We start from the raw sequence: 13733 nt of genomic DNA, 5'->3' as shown, positions 1-13733 counted from the left end.
AAGGGCCCACAGAGGGCGCTGGAACATAGGGAACTACAACTCCCATCATACCCCGCGCCCGAGCATGCGTAGAGCTTGAGGGAGGGGCTTGCGCCGCGCCGTGCGCCACGCCGCGCGGTGATTGGATGAGAGGATTGTTCGTCAAGGCTTTGCCCCCGCCCCGCCGCGGCGGTGCCTGCCCGGGCTCGGCGCGCGGCGCTCGGCGCTCGGCGCGCGCACCGGGACCCGTACCGGCGCCGTGTGTGTGAGTGTCCCCCGCCCCGCGCCCCCGCTGCCACCGGCACCGCCACCGCCCGCCCGCCCGGGAGCGGCACCGGCACCGCCCGCTCCGGTACCGGCCCCGGGGATCACCGGCCCCGCCCGCCCCGCCCGGTACCGCGCCGCCACCGGCCCCACCATGATGAAGTTTCGGTTCCGGCGGCAAGGTGCGGACCCGCACCGCGACCGCCTCCGCCATGATCTTTTCGCTTTCAGTAAGGTGCGTCCGGGGCTGGGGGTGGGGACGCGACGGCGGACCCCGGAGCGCGGGGGGTGGGGTTCACCGGGAGTCACGGCTCCAGAAGCGGGCTGCCGGTATCTCCTTCGGTACCGCAGGCTTCGGCATCCCCCCCAAGTGAGACGCTGCCTTCGGAGAGGGGAGCAATGTACGGGGCACCGCCCCCCCGGGGACCGGGGTGCACCCCCGTGGCGGTGGGAGCCGTACACCGGGATTCCTCCTTTTCCTGGGGAGCAGAGCAGGGTTGGGCCAGGGGAGGGTAACACCTCCGGAGACGCGAGATTCCACCGGGTGCGAGGGACCCGCGAGAGCAGATTGCGAGGACACCTCGGAGAGGATGCACCCCTTGGGAGCAGGCACGGGGAGCCTCGGGAGCAGGCTGTGGGAACACCCCGGGGAGGATGCACCCTCCGGCGGTGGGGGGCACCGGGACCCTCGAGTGTACGGGGAGCAGGCTGGGAGCTGCCCTTCTCCCCTGGGGTACAGTGGACACCTAATGCCTCCGAGTGCAGTCCTTTTCGCACCCCGGGGCAGGATATGACCCCCTCACCGGCACGACACTCCGCTCCCCCTGTCCGTGGGGTAGGGGGGTCCTGCTCTTCCTGAGCTCCAGGCCTTGCTCACTGGTAATTTTGAGGTGCCCCACCACCCCGGCTCTAAAACAGCCCCCCCCACGCCAAAGAGAGGCTCAGCTCCTTAACTCTAGCTCCTTCAGGGTTGAGATATTGTGGGGCTGGACCCCCCACGTCAGCAGGAAGGGCTGTTGTGACAAACCCTGGGGCTTGGGAATCCCCTTGAACCTCAAAAACTTAGCCCTGGAGAACCAGAGGCATCCAAAGCCCAGCACTTGGTCCTCTAATGTGGGGTAGAGTGGAGGGTGGGGACCCCCATGGACTTGTCAAATGACCATGGCAGGGACCCTGTGAGCCCTTGGGTGCTAGACCCTTCCCTTGGCACATCATCAGGACAGGCTGTGTCGGTGGGTGCCTGCCCCGGGCTTGGTGCACTCCCATCCCCGGGAGCCTCATGATGTTGGGCCATTCTCCTGCTGTGGTCCTAGGGCAAGGAGGATGCCTAGCTGAGCCTGGACTGTGTCTGTCTGTCCATCCATCCTTCGGTGGCATCAGTGTTGGGTGTCTGCCCAAACTCCCGGTGGGCACTCACTGTGGGGACCCTCGGATCACCCCACAGCAGAGGCAGGCTGGAAGGTGCTGGGGTGTGCTGCGGTGGGGGGGGTCACATCCAGCACTCGTTGTCCCACCGCAGCCCTGTCACTGCCAGACTCACTGCTGTGGGTAAGGGTTTGCCTGGGGCGTGAGGCTCAGTCCAGCCACAGCGCCCTGGTTTTTGGAGGATGTCCCAGAGTCTAATCCAGACTGAGCAGGCACTCTAGGAGGTTTGTGCACAGAGAAGTGTCCCGGGACGGGGGAAGACGGGGAGCAGCCCTGCTCTGTCCGTCTGGGTGCTGGAGCTGCCGGAGCTGCCGGAGCTGCCGGCTGCCCACCTGCCTCCCATTAACGGTTGTTTTTCCTCCCGAGCTCCAGATCTGCCGGGGATTTGCTGTAATTTGGCCGGGAGCGCGCCTTGGCTGGGCCGGCACAGCCTGCCGGATGCTGGGTGGGAGGAAGGGCTGAGCGTGGGGGACCCCCTTCCGGGGCTAGGGGTGCAGAGGAGCTGGGAGGGCTCTTTTGGGAGAATCTTTGCCAAAGCTGTCGTGCTAGTCCTTGGCCTAAAGCATCACCGAGGTGTCCCCACACTGTTGCTGTCCCAGCTCCTGCCACCGTCCTGCTGTGTGCATCTCCAGGGGGATTTGAGGAGGTCCTGCGTGGGGCTGGGACCTACAAACATCCACTAACTCACTCCCCAGCCAAGCCGAGACCTCCAGATCGGCTGGGGATGTTGGCACACTGCTGATGGTGGCCCTTTGGAGGGGAGTCACAGGGTGATGGTGGCTGTGCCAGCGGGTGTGAAAAGCCACCCTACTGTGCCTCTCAGCTGCCCCAGACAAAGGGAGTAGGTCAGGATCCGGCCAGTCTGGCTCTGACGGGCTCTGGATTGTCTAATCCTGCCATCGCCACTCGATCGAGCTGCCCCTGGGGCTGCTTCCCCTGGGTGCCCTGCGGTCCCCATGCCATGGGCTGGGGTGGTGGGTACCTCCTGTGTCCCCCTGCTGCCAGGCAGGTAACCCCTCCCCAGCTGGCGAGCCTGGGCATGCCATCCATACTGGTCGAGACTTCCTTGGGTAGGTGCCCACAGGCAGCATGCGGCTCCAGTGGAGCCGTCTTTGGCAGGTCCCGCTCACCTGGTTCTGCTGCCTGGCACTGCAGACCCCTGGGGATGTTGTGGTGAGGGTTTGCTGGACCCCACTCACCCTTCCTGGCACATCTGCACCTCAGGGAGGGGGGTTTGGAGTTAGGGGTCCCTTCCCCAAATTGCCAGTGGGTGATGGGGTGACTTGTGTGAGCTTAGACCAAATCCAGCCCTTGGCACAGCTGCTGGGATTGGTCTAGTTTGAGGTGTCAGGTGGGAACTGGGTGAGGAGTGATGTCCCCCCTCCCCAAGGAGCCCCTCAAGGACCCTCTGAGATCCTCATGGTCCTCGATCATAGGGGTGAAGCTCAGGCTGGTGCAGGATTTGAGCTGTGGGGGTAGAAGGGGAGTTCGGGGTGGGTTCAGAGGTTTGGGAGTTGTGGCTCTGACTTGGCTGTCCTCACGGCAGACGGTGGAGCACGGCTTCCCCAGCCAGCCCAGTGCTCTGGCCTACGACCCTGCCCTGCGTGTGATGGCCATTGGCACCAAGGCAGGAGCCGTCAAGCTGTATCCTTTTACCCACATAAGGGCAGGAGGTAAGGATCCCCCATCCTGGGAGGCATCAAGAGATGTGGCTGTGCCGCTGCCGGCCCATCCGGCAGTGCTCCCGATGTCTGTCTGCCTGTCCCTCCATCCAGCTGGGCTGCAGCTGGGCTGGGAGGGGGTGGCTGGAGGAAACCCCTGCCTTGCCCAAAATGCTGGGGGAGCAGAGAGGCTTGGCCATGCCAAGTGCCATCCCAGCCTGGGAATGCTTCCCAGTGTACCTCCGTTATCCCGGGGGGGCTCCCGCTCATCGCAGCCTGTTGGGGGGCAGAGGGGCCCCTGGCCATTCCGGCGCTGGGCTGAGGGGGCTGTGGCGGGCGCTGAGCCTGGTCTCGGGTGGGCGTCCGTGGTGGGGGACACACACACAACGTCGCGGGGCTCGGCCAGGCTTTGTTGCCGGCGGCGTGCGGGGAGACTTCAGAGGGCTGCTGGCGGGCGGCCAGGGCTGGATGCGGCCCGCGCTCGGGGGGCCCCCGCTCCGCAGGAATGCGGGCCGGGCGTGCGGGGGGGACGCGGGGGCGGCCGTGCCTGGATTGGGGTCGGGGTCGGGTTGGGAGGGGGGCACTGCGCTCCCCCTCCCCCAGACCAGTGGCTTGCTGGCTCCCGAGCACAAAGATGGCGTTTTTTTCCCCTGCCGAAGCCGCCTCGGTGCCAAGCCCGGCCGCGATGTCGCCGGCCGCTCCGCTCGGCTGCCTCGCCACGGCTGCTGGCTCCGGCCAGCCTCTCCGTTAAACACCCCCGCGACCACGGAGCTGCTGTGGTGGGGGGCTCTGGTGCCCTGTGTGTCCTCCGTAGGGATGTTTTTGAGGTGGTACTTAGCTTGGGGCTGGCAGTAGGCTTTGGTTGCTGACAAGAAGATGCTTCTGGAGGTTCAGGGTGCTGGGGAAGCCAGTGTCAGGCAAGGCAGCAGCCAGAGCTGGCCTGACTGGTGCTACTGGTTAGAGGGGGCACCCACGGGTGCTCCCTGACCAGGCAGCTTGGCATCAAGCGGCTGCCACTGCCTGGGGCATCTCCTTGGGCAGATGGTTTTCCCTGGGCTTGGACCACCGTTGCAGCACGCCGGTGCCTTCAATCTTCCCTGCAACTTGCCCCAAGTGCCTTTTAGCCTGGGGCACCATTTTTGGTGGGGAGAAGCTCCAGGACGAGCAAGGATGGGTGGCTTCCCCTGTCCTGTGTGCTTCTATCAGATGCCCTTTGTCTGATGTCCCCAAAACCTCACCGTCTTGGGCCTGGCTCTGCCGGCTTGGTTGTGCCCAGTGTTGCCCGACAGCTCCTGCCTGTCTGTCCGGGCAGAGCCGCTGGGCTGCTTCACTGTGCCGGGGGCACTGGGGATGAGGACCACAGGGGCTGGCTAGTGGAAACCCCTGGCATACGGTGACATAGCCATGCAACACCCTGGTGGTACCGACTGAGCAAAGCAGCTCTCCAGGTACGGGAGTGTTGGGGAGACCCTGGGTCGGGGCGCACTGTGTGGTGCTGGAGCTGCCCCGCGAGTCCTGCCCCGGTTCCTGCTGAGCGGCGTCGCTCACGAAGGAGCTGGGACCAGTCGGGTGAGTGAGGCTGTGCCGGCGCATGCCGAACCCCACCCTGCTGCCGGGGCTGCCGGCGCCTCTGCATGGCCGTGGCCCTGCGGCTGAGGAAGAAGGGGGTGGCGGAGGACAGGAGCTGGCTTGGCCCTCTCACACCCACTTCGGCCACGTGTCAGCTGCATCCTGACCTCGGGCATCCCAGCTGAAGCTTCTTGGTGGATGCCAGCTAGGGATGGTGATACTGAGGCTGGCTCTGGTATGGGGTGCTGCCAGAGATGCTCTGCCCTGGCTTGACATGGATCTAAAGTGGTGGTATTGGCAGAGCTGTGAGTTGGGAGGAATTTGGGGGTGTCTGGGGCAGGGAGCTTCCCTATCTTGTCACTTCTTTGACTGCCCTTCTCAGATATGGTGCACCAGGTGTGGAGCTGACTGGCTTGCACAAGGAGGTGGCCACAGTCACCCAGCTGCACTTTCTCCCTGGTCAGGTAGGTGGATGTCCCCCCAAAAGGAATGTGTGGTGGTGACCTCCCCAGCCACCCACCCACTCTGCTGTTGTCCTCCCCTCACCCCAGGGCTGGCTGCTCTCCTTGCTGGACGACAACACACTGCACCTCTGGGAGGTCTGCCAGAAGGATGGCTGCTCCCACCTGGAAGAGTCTCGCAGCTTTGGCCTCCCGGGACGCCCAGGGTCCGACAGTGCTAAGTACTTGCCTTGGTGGGGGGTTCCCTTTTGTCCCATCTTGCTGTGGGGCCGTGGCCGGGAGTGATACCGCTGCCGGCTGGGAACGGTGCGTGGGAGCAGCTAGCCCTGCTCTAGGCGGGGTGATGGCCAAGGTCGTCTTGGTGGTGGAGGTTTCCTTGTCGAGATGCTCCTCCAGTCCCAACTGTGTGGGGGTAGAGAGCACAGCCTTGGGCTTTTTATAGGTGCTAGCAGGGTGATTAATGACTCCAGTTGATGTCAGCCATGAGGCTGGCTCTGTCCCTGTACTCCTGGTGCAGCAGGGATGGGGATGCAGCATCGGGGTGGGAGAGGCTGGAGGTCTTTCCACCATTCTCACAGACCCAGCTTGGGTTTGACACAGGCCCTTGCTCACCCCTCCAGCTGCTCCCCTGGCATCACACGGGTGACAGTGGTCTTGCCGACGTCAGCCTGCACGGTGGCCTGCCTGGGCACTGAGGGTGGTGCAGTGTATTTCCTCACCCTGCCAACTCTGGTGCTGCTGGAAGAAAAAACCCTCTTCGCAGATGAGATCCTGCAGAGGTGAGCACTGCTAGCCCCAAGCTCCCTCCCCAGCACCCTCAGTCCCTCCTGACCCCCACTGTGTGTCCCCTCATGCAGCGTTCCTGATGACTACCGTTGCGGGAAGGCACTGGGACCAGTGGAATCCATCCAGGAGCACCCTCAGGACAGCAGCAGGCTCCTCATTGGGTACAGCCGGGGTCTGGTGGTCCTCTGGGAGCAGAGCACACGTGTTGTCCAGCACCTCTTCCTGGGAAACCAGGTACTGGGGGTGGCAGGGGGCTGGCGAGGCCATGGCCTCGTGTGTGTGTGTCCCCAAATCTCAGGTGTTGAGCCCTCTGCGTGCCCCTGCAGCAGCTGGAGAGCCTGGCCTGGGAACAGAGTGGGAAGAGCATCATCAGCTCCCACAGCGATGGTGGGTACATGGTGTGGGCAGTAAGTGATGCCAGCCAGAAGACACAGCAACCTGTCATGTCTACCATCCCCTACGGTATGGGGGCCGAGAGAGGACAGCTGGGAGGGCTGGGAGCTGATTGCCCCATCCCAGTGCCAGTGCTGCTACCATGGGGTTGGTATCTTCATTTCAGGTCCATTCCCTTGCAAAGCCATCAGCAAAATCCTCTGGCAGACCTGTGAGTCAGGGTATGTGCACCCTCAGTAGTTGGGCTGGTCGTGGGCACTGTGGGGTGAAGATGCTCTCTAGGGTTTAGAGTCTGATGGAAGCTGCTTCATCACTGCCAGAAACCCCTTCATCATCTTCAGTGGAGGAATGCCACGGGCCAGCTATGGTGACCGGCACTGCGTCAGCGTGCTGCAGGGCCAGACACTGGCCACGCTTGACTTCACATCCCGTGTCATCGACTTCTTCACTGTGCAGAGCCCTGGGGCCACCGTGGGAGGTACACCCTGCTGGGGTGGCCCTGGGGAGTGGGTGGTGGGGGATCTCTGCTAGCAGCAGCCATCTCTGTTGGAACTAGCATGGCCAGCAGAAACAGGGCAGTGATTGTGCCTCTGTGCTCGGCACTGGTGAGGCTACACCTTGAAAACTGGGTTCAGTTTTGGTCCCTGCACTGTAAGAAGGGCATTGAGGTGCTGGAGTGGTTCTAACAAAGGGCAACAAAGTGAAATGAAGGGTCTGGTGAGTAGGTCTCGTGAGGAGCAACTAAGGGAACTGGGGTTGTTCAGCTTGGAGAAAAGGAGGCTCAAGAGGAGATCTTCTGGCTCTTTACAACTCCCTGAAAGGAGGTCGAAACCAGGTCAGGTTTAGTCTCTTGTCCTGACACTTGTTACTTGAGGGAAGAGGAAGTAGCTTCAAGTTGCACCAGAGAAGGTTTTGATTGGACATGAGGAACAATTTCTTCCGTAAAGAGTTGTCAAGGCCCAGCCCAGGCTGCCCAGGGCAGTGGTGGTGTCACCATCCCTGGAAAGGGTTTCAAAGCTGTGATAGATGTAGTGCTGAGGACTGTGGTTTAGTGGTGACCTGGCAGTGCTATATTAATGGTTAGACTTGATGATCTTAAAAGTCTCTTCCAGCCTAAATGACTCTGTGATCTTCCCTCTCCCCAGGCTTTGAGAATCCTCGTGCCCTCGTGGTGCTGGTGGAGGAAGAGCTGGTAGCTATTGACCTCCAGACACCAGGCTGGCCCACCATCCCTGCCCCATATTTGGCACCACTCCACTCCTCTGCCATTACCTGCTCCTGCCATGTCTCCAACGTGCCCCTCAAGCTCTGGGAGAGGATTGTCAGTGTTGGAGAGCAGCAGAGCCCCCGGCAGTCCTCTGCAGTGAGTGGTGGGGATGGTGGGGAGGAGAGTCTTCAAGCCCCCCTTGATGAGCTGGTGGAGGTGTGATGCTTGTTCATTCCCTCTCTCCATCTCTCACTCCAGGCTTGGCCCATCGATGGAGGGAAGAACCTGGCCCAGGAGCCCACACAGAGGGGGCTTCTCTTAACAGGGTGAGTGACCTGGCAGTGAGGAGGGGGCCCTGGGAAACCCAAAATGTGCTGGGACATGCACGTTCCTCTCAGCCCCTTGCTGTGGTGGGGAGATGAGATGGGAAGGGATGGTGTGGAGGTCCAGGCACTCTTGTTTATCTTGATGGCCAGGCTGGAGTCTGTCACCCGCTGTGTTGTCCCCCTTTGTGCCCCACTCCATCCTGGCACGACGGCTGCCAGCACACAGGCAGCTCTTGTTAGCCAGGCAGATGTCAGGGCCCCGCGTTGTGAGAGCCTCCCTGTCCCACTCTATCCAGGCACGAGGACGGCACAGTGCGGTTCTGGGATGCCTCGGGGGTCTCCCTGAAGCCCCTCTACAAGCTGGGCACAGCCAACATCTTCCAGACAGATTGTGAGCACAACGACAGCCTCAACCAGGCAGGCGAGGAGGAGTGGCCTCCTTTCCGCAAGGTGAAGTCCCCAGGGTTGGGGGCGGGGGGCACATGGCTGCGGACCCCAGTACCCCCCTGCCTCCACCAGCACCAGGGTGCAGGGGGCAAGCCCACCGCGGAGGCGCCTGCTGGAGCCATCCCGGCTGCTCCCTGAGAACGTGTCCCCCGGCTTGGGGCACAGCTGCCGTGTGTGACGTCCCGTGGGGACACAAGGGACGCTTGTTCCGCGTGCCCCAGCTCACGGGCCTGCCCCAGCGCGGGGGGGAAGCCGGGGGATGCGTGGGGACAGATTTTCCCTGGGCACGATGCCCGTGTGCTGCAGCCGGTACCCGCCAGCTGGTGGGGGGGGGTGGGGCTGCTCTGGGGTGTGGGGGTTGTCCCACAGCCGTACAAAGGTGCCCGGTCCCCTCAATCCCTCCCACAGGTGGGCTGCTTTGATCCCTACAGCGACGACCCACGCCTCGGTGTGCAGAAGATCGCTCTCTGCAAGTACACGGCCAAGATGGTGGTGGCTGGCACAGCAGGGCAGGTAGGGTGGTGAGGGGCACAGCAGGCACTACAGGGCACCTCTGGGCTCCCTACGTGGGGACACACAACATGACCCTGCAGAATCTGTTCATGAAGGGCTCCTACCCATAGGATTTAGCTCCCAGCTTACAGCAGGGTGGCTGAGGGACCTGGAGTTGTTTAGTCTGGAGAAAAAGAAGCTCGTGGAAGACCTTCTCACTCTACAGCTCTTTGGCAGGGGCTTGCAGCCAGGTGGGGGTTGGTCTCTTCGCCCAGGTAACAAGAGGAAACAGCCTCAGGTTGCACCAATGGAGGTTTAGGTTGGACGTGAGGAAGAGTTTCTTCCTCAAAAGGGTTGTTAAGGCCTGAAACAGGCTACACAGGGCCGTAGTGGAGTCCTCGTCCCCAGAGGGGTTTAAGAGCTATCTAGATGTGGTGCTGAGGGACATGATTTAGTGGTGACCTGGCAGTGCTGGGTTAACATCTGGACTCTATGATCTCAAAGATTTCTTCTAAACAAAATGATTCTGGATCCTCCATTGTCTGCTTGTCCCCTGCAGGTGCTGGTGATGGAGCTGAGTGATGAGAAGTCAGAGCATGCAGTCAGCGTGGCCACAGTGGACTTGCTGCAGGACCGTGAAGGCTTCACCTGGAAGGGCCACGACCGCCTGGCCCCCAGGAACGGGCCCCTGCTCTTTCCCCCTGGCTTCCAGCCCAGCGTGCTGGTGCAGTGCGTGCCCCCAGCTGCCGTCACTGCTGTCACCCTTCACTCTGAGTGGAACCTCGTGGCCTTCGGCACCAGCCATGGCTTTGGACTCTTCGACTATTACCGGCGCAACCCTGTGCTGGCCAGGTATGGAGGGATCAGGGCCAAGGTTCCCCCAGGAATGACATGGTGCAGGTCTGGATGTTGAGTGCCATCGGTGCCCACAGGTGTACGCTGCACCCCAACGACTCGCTGGCCATGGAGGGGCCTCTGTCCCGTGTGAAGTCCCTCAAGAAGTCCCTGCGGCAGTCCTTCCGCCGCATCCGCAAGAGCCGGGTGTCGGGCAAGAAGAGGCTCAGCACCAGCAGCCCCTCCAGCAAGGTAGGCAAGGAGCAGGGGACCACCATGGCAGCTCCCAGTGCCCACTAGACAGAGGCTGACCCCTGTGCGCCCCTCCCCAGGTGCAGGAGGCCAACGCGCAGCTGGCCGAGCAGGCAGGACCCCCTGAGGTGGAGATGACACCCGTGCAGCGGCGCATCGAGCCCCGCTCGGCTGACGACTCGCTCTCAGGGGTTGTGCGGTGCCTCTACTTTGCTGACACCTTCCTGCGAGATGGTGAGATTCCCCCCACCCCTCTCCCCCGAGCTGGGTCTGGCTGCTGCCACGCTGTGGGGAGGAGGTTCTGACACTGTTCCCGTCCCTGCAGCTGCCCACCACGGCCCCACCATGTGGGCGGGGACCAACTCCGGCTCCGTGTTCGCCTACGCGCTGGAGGTGCCCTCGCAGGAGAAGTTCTCGGAGCGGGCGGTGGAGGCTGTGCTGGGGAAGGAGATCCAGCTGATGCACCGGGCACCGGTGGTGGCCATCGCAGTGCTGGATGGGCGGGGGAACCCCCTGCCTGAGCCCTACGAGGTCTCGCGGGACCTGGCCAAGGCCCCTGACATGCAGGGCAGCCATTCTATGCTCATCTCCTCTGAGGAGCAGTTCAAGGTGAGAATGGGGCTCATTGTCCTACTGCAGTGGGAATGCAGTGCCCACTACCCACAGGATGGTGGGTGATGGTAGAGACCTCTGGAGACTATTTAGTTCAAGCTCTTTGCTAAAGCAGGTTTGCCTGAAGCATGTCCCGCAACATGTCCCATGTACTCTCGGGGCATCTTCATCACCTTGTGCACAGGGATGGGGTTGGAGGTGACCAGCCAGGTCCTGGGAAACTCCTGTGCCTGTACCCCCCAGGGTGATGGCTCCAAGAGGAAGGGATTCTGTGGCAGGAGGCTGCTTGGATATTCTCCAGAACCCCACAGGTTCCTGTTCCCATCTGGCTCCTCTTACCCCTTCAGGTCTTCACACTGCCCAAAGTGAGTGCCAAGACCAAGTTCAAGCTGACAGCGCATGAGGGCTGCCGGGTGCGGAAGGTGGCCCTGGTCAGCTTGGCCAGTGCCAGCTCTGAGGAGAGGTTGGAGAACTGCCTGGCCTGTCTCACCAACCTGGGTGACATCCACATCTTCACTGTGCCAGGCCTGCGGCCACAGGTCCACTATGGCTGCATCCGCAAGGAGGACATCAGTGGCATTGCCTCTTGCGTCTTCACCAAGCATGGCCAGGGTGAGGGCACCAGCCCTGTGTTGTGATTGGTGTCCCTTGTAGGTGGGACCTTGCTGCAGCCCTGAGGTGGGTCTCTGAGACTTTGTTGTCCTCCCTCTCCAGGTTTCTACCTAATCTCTCCGTCCGAGTTCGAGCGCTTCTCGCTGAGCGCCAGGAACGTGACGGAGCCGCTGTGCCGGCTGGACGTCACCCGGCTCCAGGACACCTCCTGCTTCAGGTGGAGCGTGATGTGGGGGCTTTGCGGTGATACCCCCTCTGTACCAGCACCTTGTGGCACTGGCTCTGGCAATAACTGCTCCCTGCATTTCCTTCCAGCAACAGCTCTGCGGTGACACCGAAGCTGCCGCAGGCAAACGGCACTCACATCCCGCACAGCCCCGAGGGCCGGCCCTCACCCACCGACAGTGACCGTGAGTGCCCACCCCAGCCCCATCATGTGCCCTGCCTCCCTGTGGGCCCTGCTTCAGGGCTGGACCCAAGCCACAGCTGCTTCCCAGCTCTCCTGTGCCTGTGATTCCCCAGGGTCCCCAGAGGAGCACCTAGCTGCCTTCTCACCTGGTCCCATTGACTCACCCAACAGCAGCTTGGAGAACCCTCTGGACACCACTGGGGACATCACTGTGGAGGAAGTGAAGGATTTCTTGGCGTGAGTAGAGAGGGGAGTGGTGTAGCCAGTGCCCGTGGCCACTGCCACCTGTGTCAAGGGGCTGCGCTGGTGCCACAGGCTGCCTCTCACCCAGCTCTACCCTAGGTCCTCAGAAGAAGTGGAGAGGAACCTGAGGAACACCAGTGAGGATGAGGCTCGGCCTACAGGGATCCTCATCAAGTGAGGTGAGTGAGATAGTCCCCAGGGTGGGCACGAGGACCAGTGGCCCTGCTTTATGGTGGGGATGTGACTCTAGCTGCTGGTTTGCCATGGGCCTCCGAGCTGGGACCCCAGTGCGAGCCAGCATCCCGCAGGGGTGTTGGCATCCATCACCAGCAGGATGGGGCTGCTGTTCCTGGATGGGGGTGGGAACAGCGTGTCCTGGAGTCCCCACTAGGTCCCCTTCTCAGCGCGCTGTGTCACCCCTAGGCGTCGGCAGCCTCTCTGGCCCATCTCAGTGCTCGGATTCCCGGGACGCGCGACTCGACTGGACCCCCCTGTGCCCCCTCCCTGCCTAACGTAGATTTGCCTCTTCTCTAACATCCGCGCTGCCCGCCGGCGCGCCCCGACTCCGGCACATCCCCCTGCACCCCCCTGCCCACTCACCCCCGCACCGGCCCTGAGCCGGGGAGGGGCCATGATGCACAAACTCTTCCCGGGGAAGATAATTGTCCTTTTTATACACGGTCAAGTGTCACTGTCCCCTGCTCCAGAGAGCCCTTCCCGAGGGCTGCTGCTTCCCAGCTCCACGGGAAGGCCTGGGGCTTGTGGACCCTCTTGGTGTCCACCCTGGTTTTGGTCCCTTAGGGAGGTGGGGGGGCTGGGACCCCTGGGAACAACCCCCCTGTCCCTTGGTCTGTGTTTACATTCCTGGCCCCTGCAGTTTACAGCCCTCTCCCCAGCCTACCAGGAGACTCTGGCTGCCACACAGGGGCTGTCCCCTTCCCAGGGGAGCCTGGCAAGGGATCCCCCTGGCTCCCAGGTGAGCACCAGAGGGCTTGAGGAACATGGGGAGGGGTCACAGGTGGCCTTTTTCTCTTTGTGACTTCTCCAAGGGCTATTCTGCAGGTTGGGCTTGGTGCCTGCTGCTCCTTTCTGACACTAATTCCTGCCACGGGTGTGTTTGGGTTGGGATCATGCTGCAGATGGCAGGGGACACCAGCTCCTGGCCCTGGTCCATGCTGGTGCTGTGAGGCGGGGAGCAGATAGGCCTGCCCCAGGCCCCTCCTCCCCAACCCTGGGGGGTTCTCACTGTGCCAAACTACCCTCTCTGTGTTCCCCAGCCCAGCCTCATCCTGAAGGGGACTGTGGTGATGCTGGCTCTGTCCCCGTCTTATGTGGCTCCAGGGCTCAGCTTAGCACCTGCTCCTCTCCTTTTGGGGCTCTGGGGACATTTTGGACTCTCCCACCCTGGGCTCTTTTGCGGTACATGGGTGGCTGGGGCGGGGGGGATGGGCCAGGCCCCATCGCTGCCTGCCAAGGCTGGGGCTGTAGTGCCCCTGGTAGAACCCCCACCCCACCCCCACCCCTTCCACACCTCAGCCTTTTTTTTTCTTTTTTTTTTCTTTTTTTTTTTTGGTAAGATGACTTTAGCATTGTTTAGTTATTAAAAATACTGGTTTTTAATATTGAAAATAAAGCATTTAATATCAGCTGCCCAGCTTGTGGGTGTCTGGGGAGCCTAGGCATTGGATTTGAAGCTGGGTGGGTGCCGAGAGCATCCTTTCCCGGAGATAAGGGTGAGGTGGAGGGAATTCAACTTAGGAG

At 62.1% G+C, this 13733-nt stretch overlaps 1 protein-coding gene across 2 annotated transcripts; it reads left to right on the top strand.

The window, feature by feature from the left end:
* Positions 1 to 288: 288 nt before the first annotated feature.
* On the top strand, positions 289 to 13618 carry LLGL1 (LLGL scribble cell polarity complex component 1). 2 transcript variants are annotated; one of them, XM_064153547.1, is made up of 23 exons: positions 289 to 478; positions 3215 to 3312; positions 5281 to 5362; positions 5450 to 5580; positions 5980 to 6138; positions 6217 to 6379; positions 6472 to 6607; positions 6705 to 6759; positions 6859 to 7016; positions 7684 to 7901; positions 8004 to 8071; positions 8368 to 8521; positions 8927 to 9031; positions 9570 to 9862; positions 9943 to 10096; positions 10177 to 10330; positions 10422 to 10705; positions 11056 to 11320; positions 11423 to 11537; positions 11636 to 11730; positions 11843 to 11966; positions 12072 to 12151; positions 12396 to 13618. In XM_064153547.1, exons 1-22 carry the CDS (start codon positions 398 to 400, stop codon positions 12148 to 12150), a joined length of 3171 nt encoding a protein of 1056 aa, XP_064009617.1. In that variant the 5' UTR covers positions 289 to 397; the 3' UTR covers position 12151; positions 12396 to 13618. The 2 variants fall into 2 exon arrangements, with proteins under 2 accessions (XP_064009617.1, XP_064009618.1); XM_064153548.1 differs by having other exon boundaries at positions 290 to 478; positions 5450 to 5565.
* Positions 13619 to 13733: the final 115 nt, after the last annotated feature.

This window comes from Pogoniulus pusillus, chromosome 13, assembly GCF_015220805.1.
Source record: "Pogoniulus pusillus isolate bPogPus1 chromosome 13, bPogPus1.pri, whole genome shotgun sequence".
NCBI classification, from domain to species: domain Eukaryota; kingdom Metazoa; phylum Chordata; class Aves; order Piciformes; family Lybiidae; genus Pogoniulus; species Pogoniulus pusillus.
The sequence above is the reverse complement of the archived record's forward strand: the minus strand, read 5'-3'. Positions and strand labels throughout refer to the sequence as shown.

Excerpts from the sequence above, each read along its gene's own strand:
- LLGL1 (XM_064153547.1), top strand. The coding sequence starts at position 398 with ATGATGAAGTTTCGGTTCCGGCGGCAAGGTGCGGACCCGCACCGCGAC. Across the intron at positions 6,380-6,471 it reads ACCTCTTCCTGGGAAACCAG|CAGCTGGAGAGCCTGGCCTG; the intron begins GTACTGGGGGTG and ends GTGCCCCTGCAG. Across the intron at positions 11,731-11,842 it reads CTCACCCACCGACAGTGACC|GGTCCCCAGAGGAGCACCTA; the intron begins GTGAGTGCCCAC and ends GTGATTCCCCAG.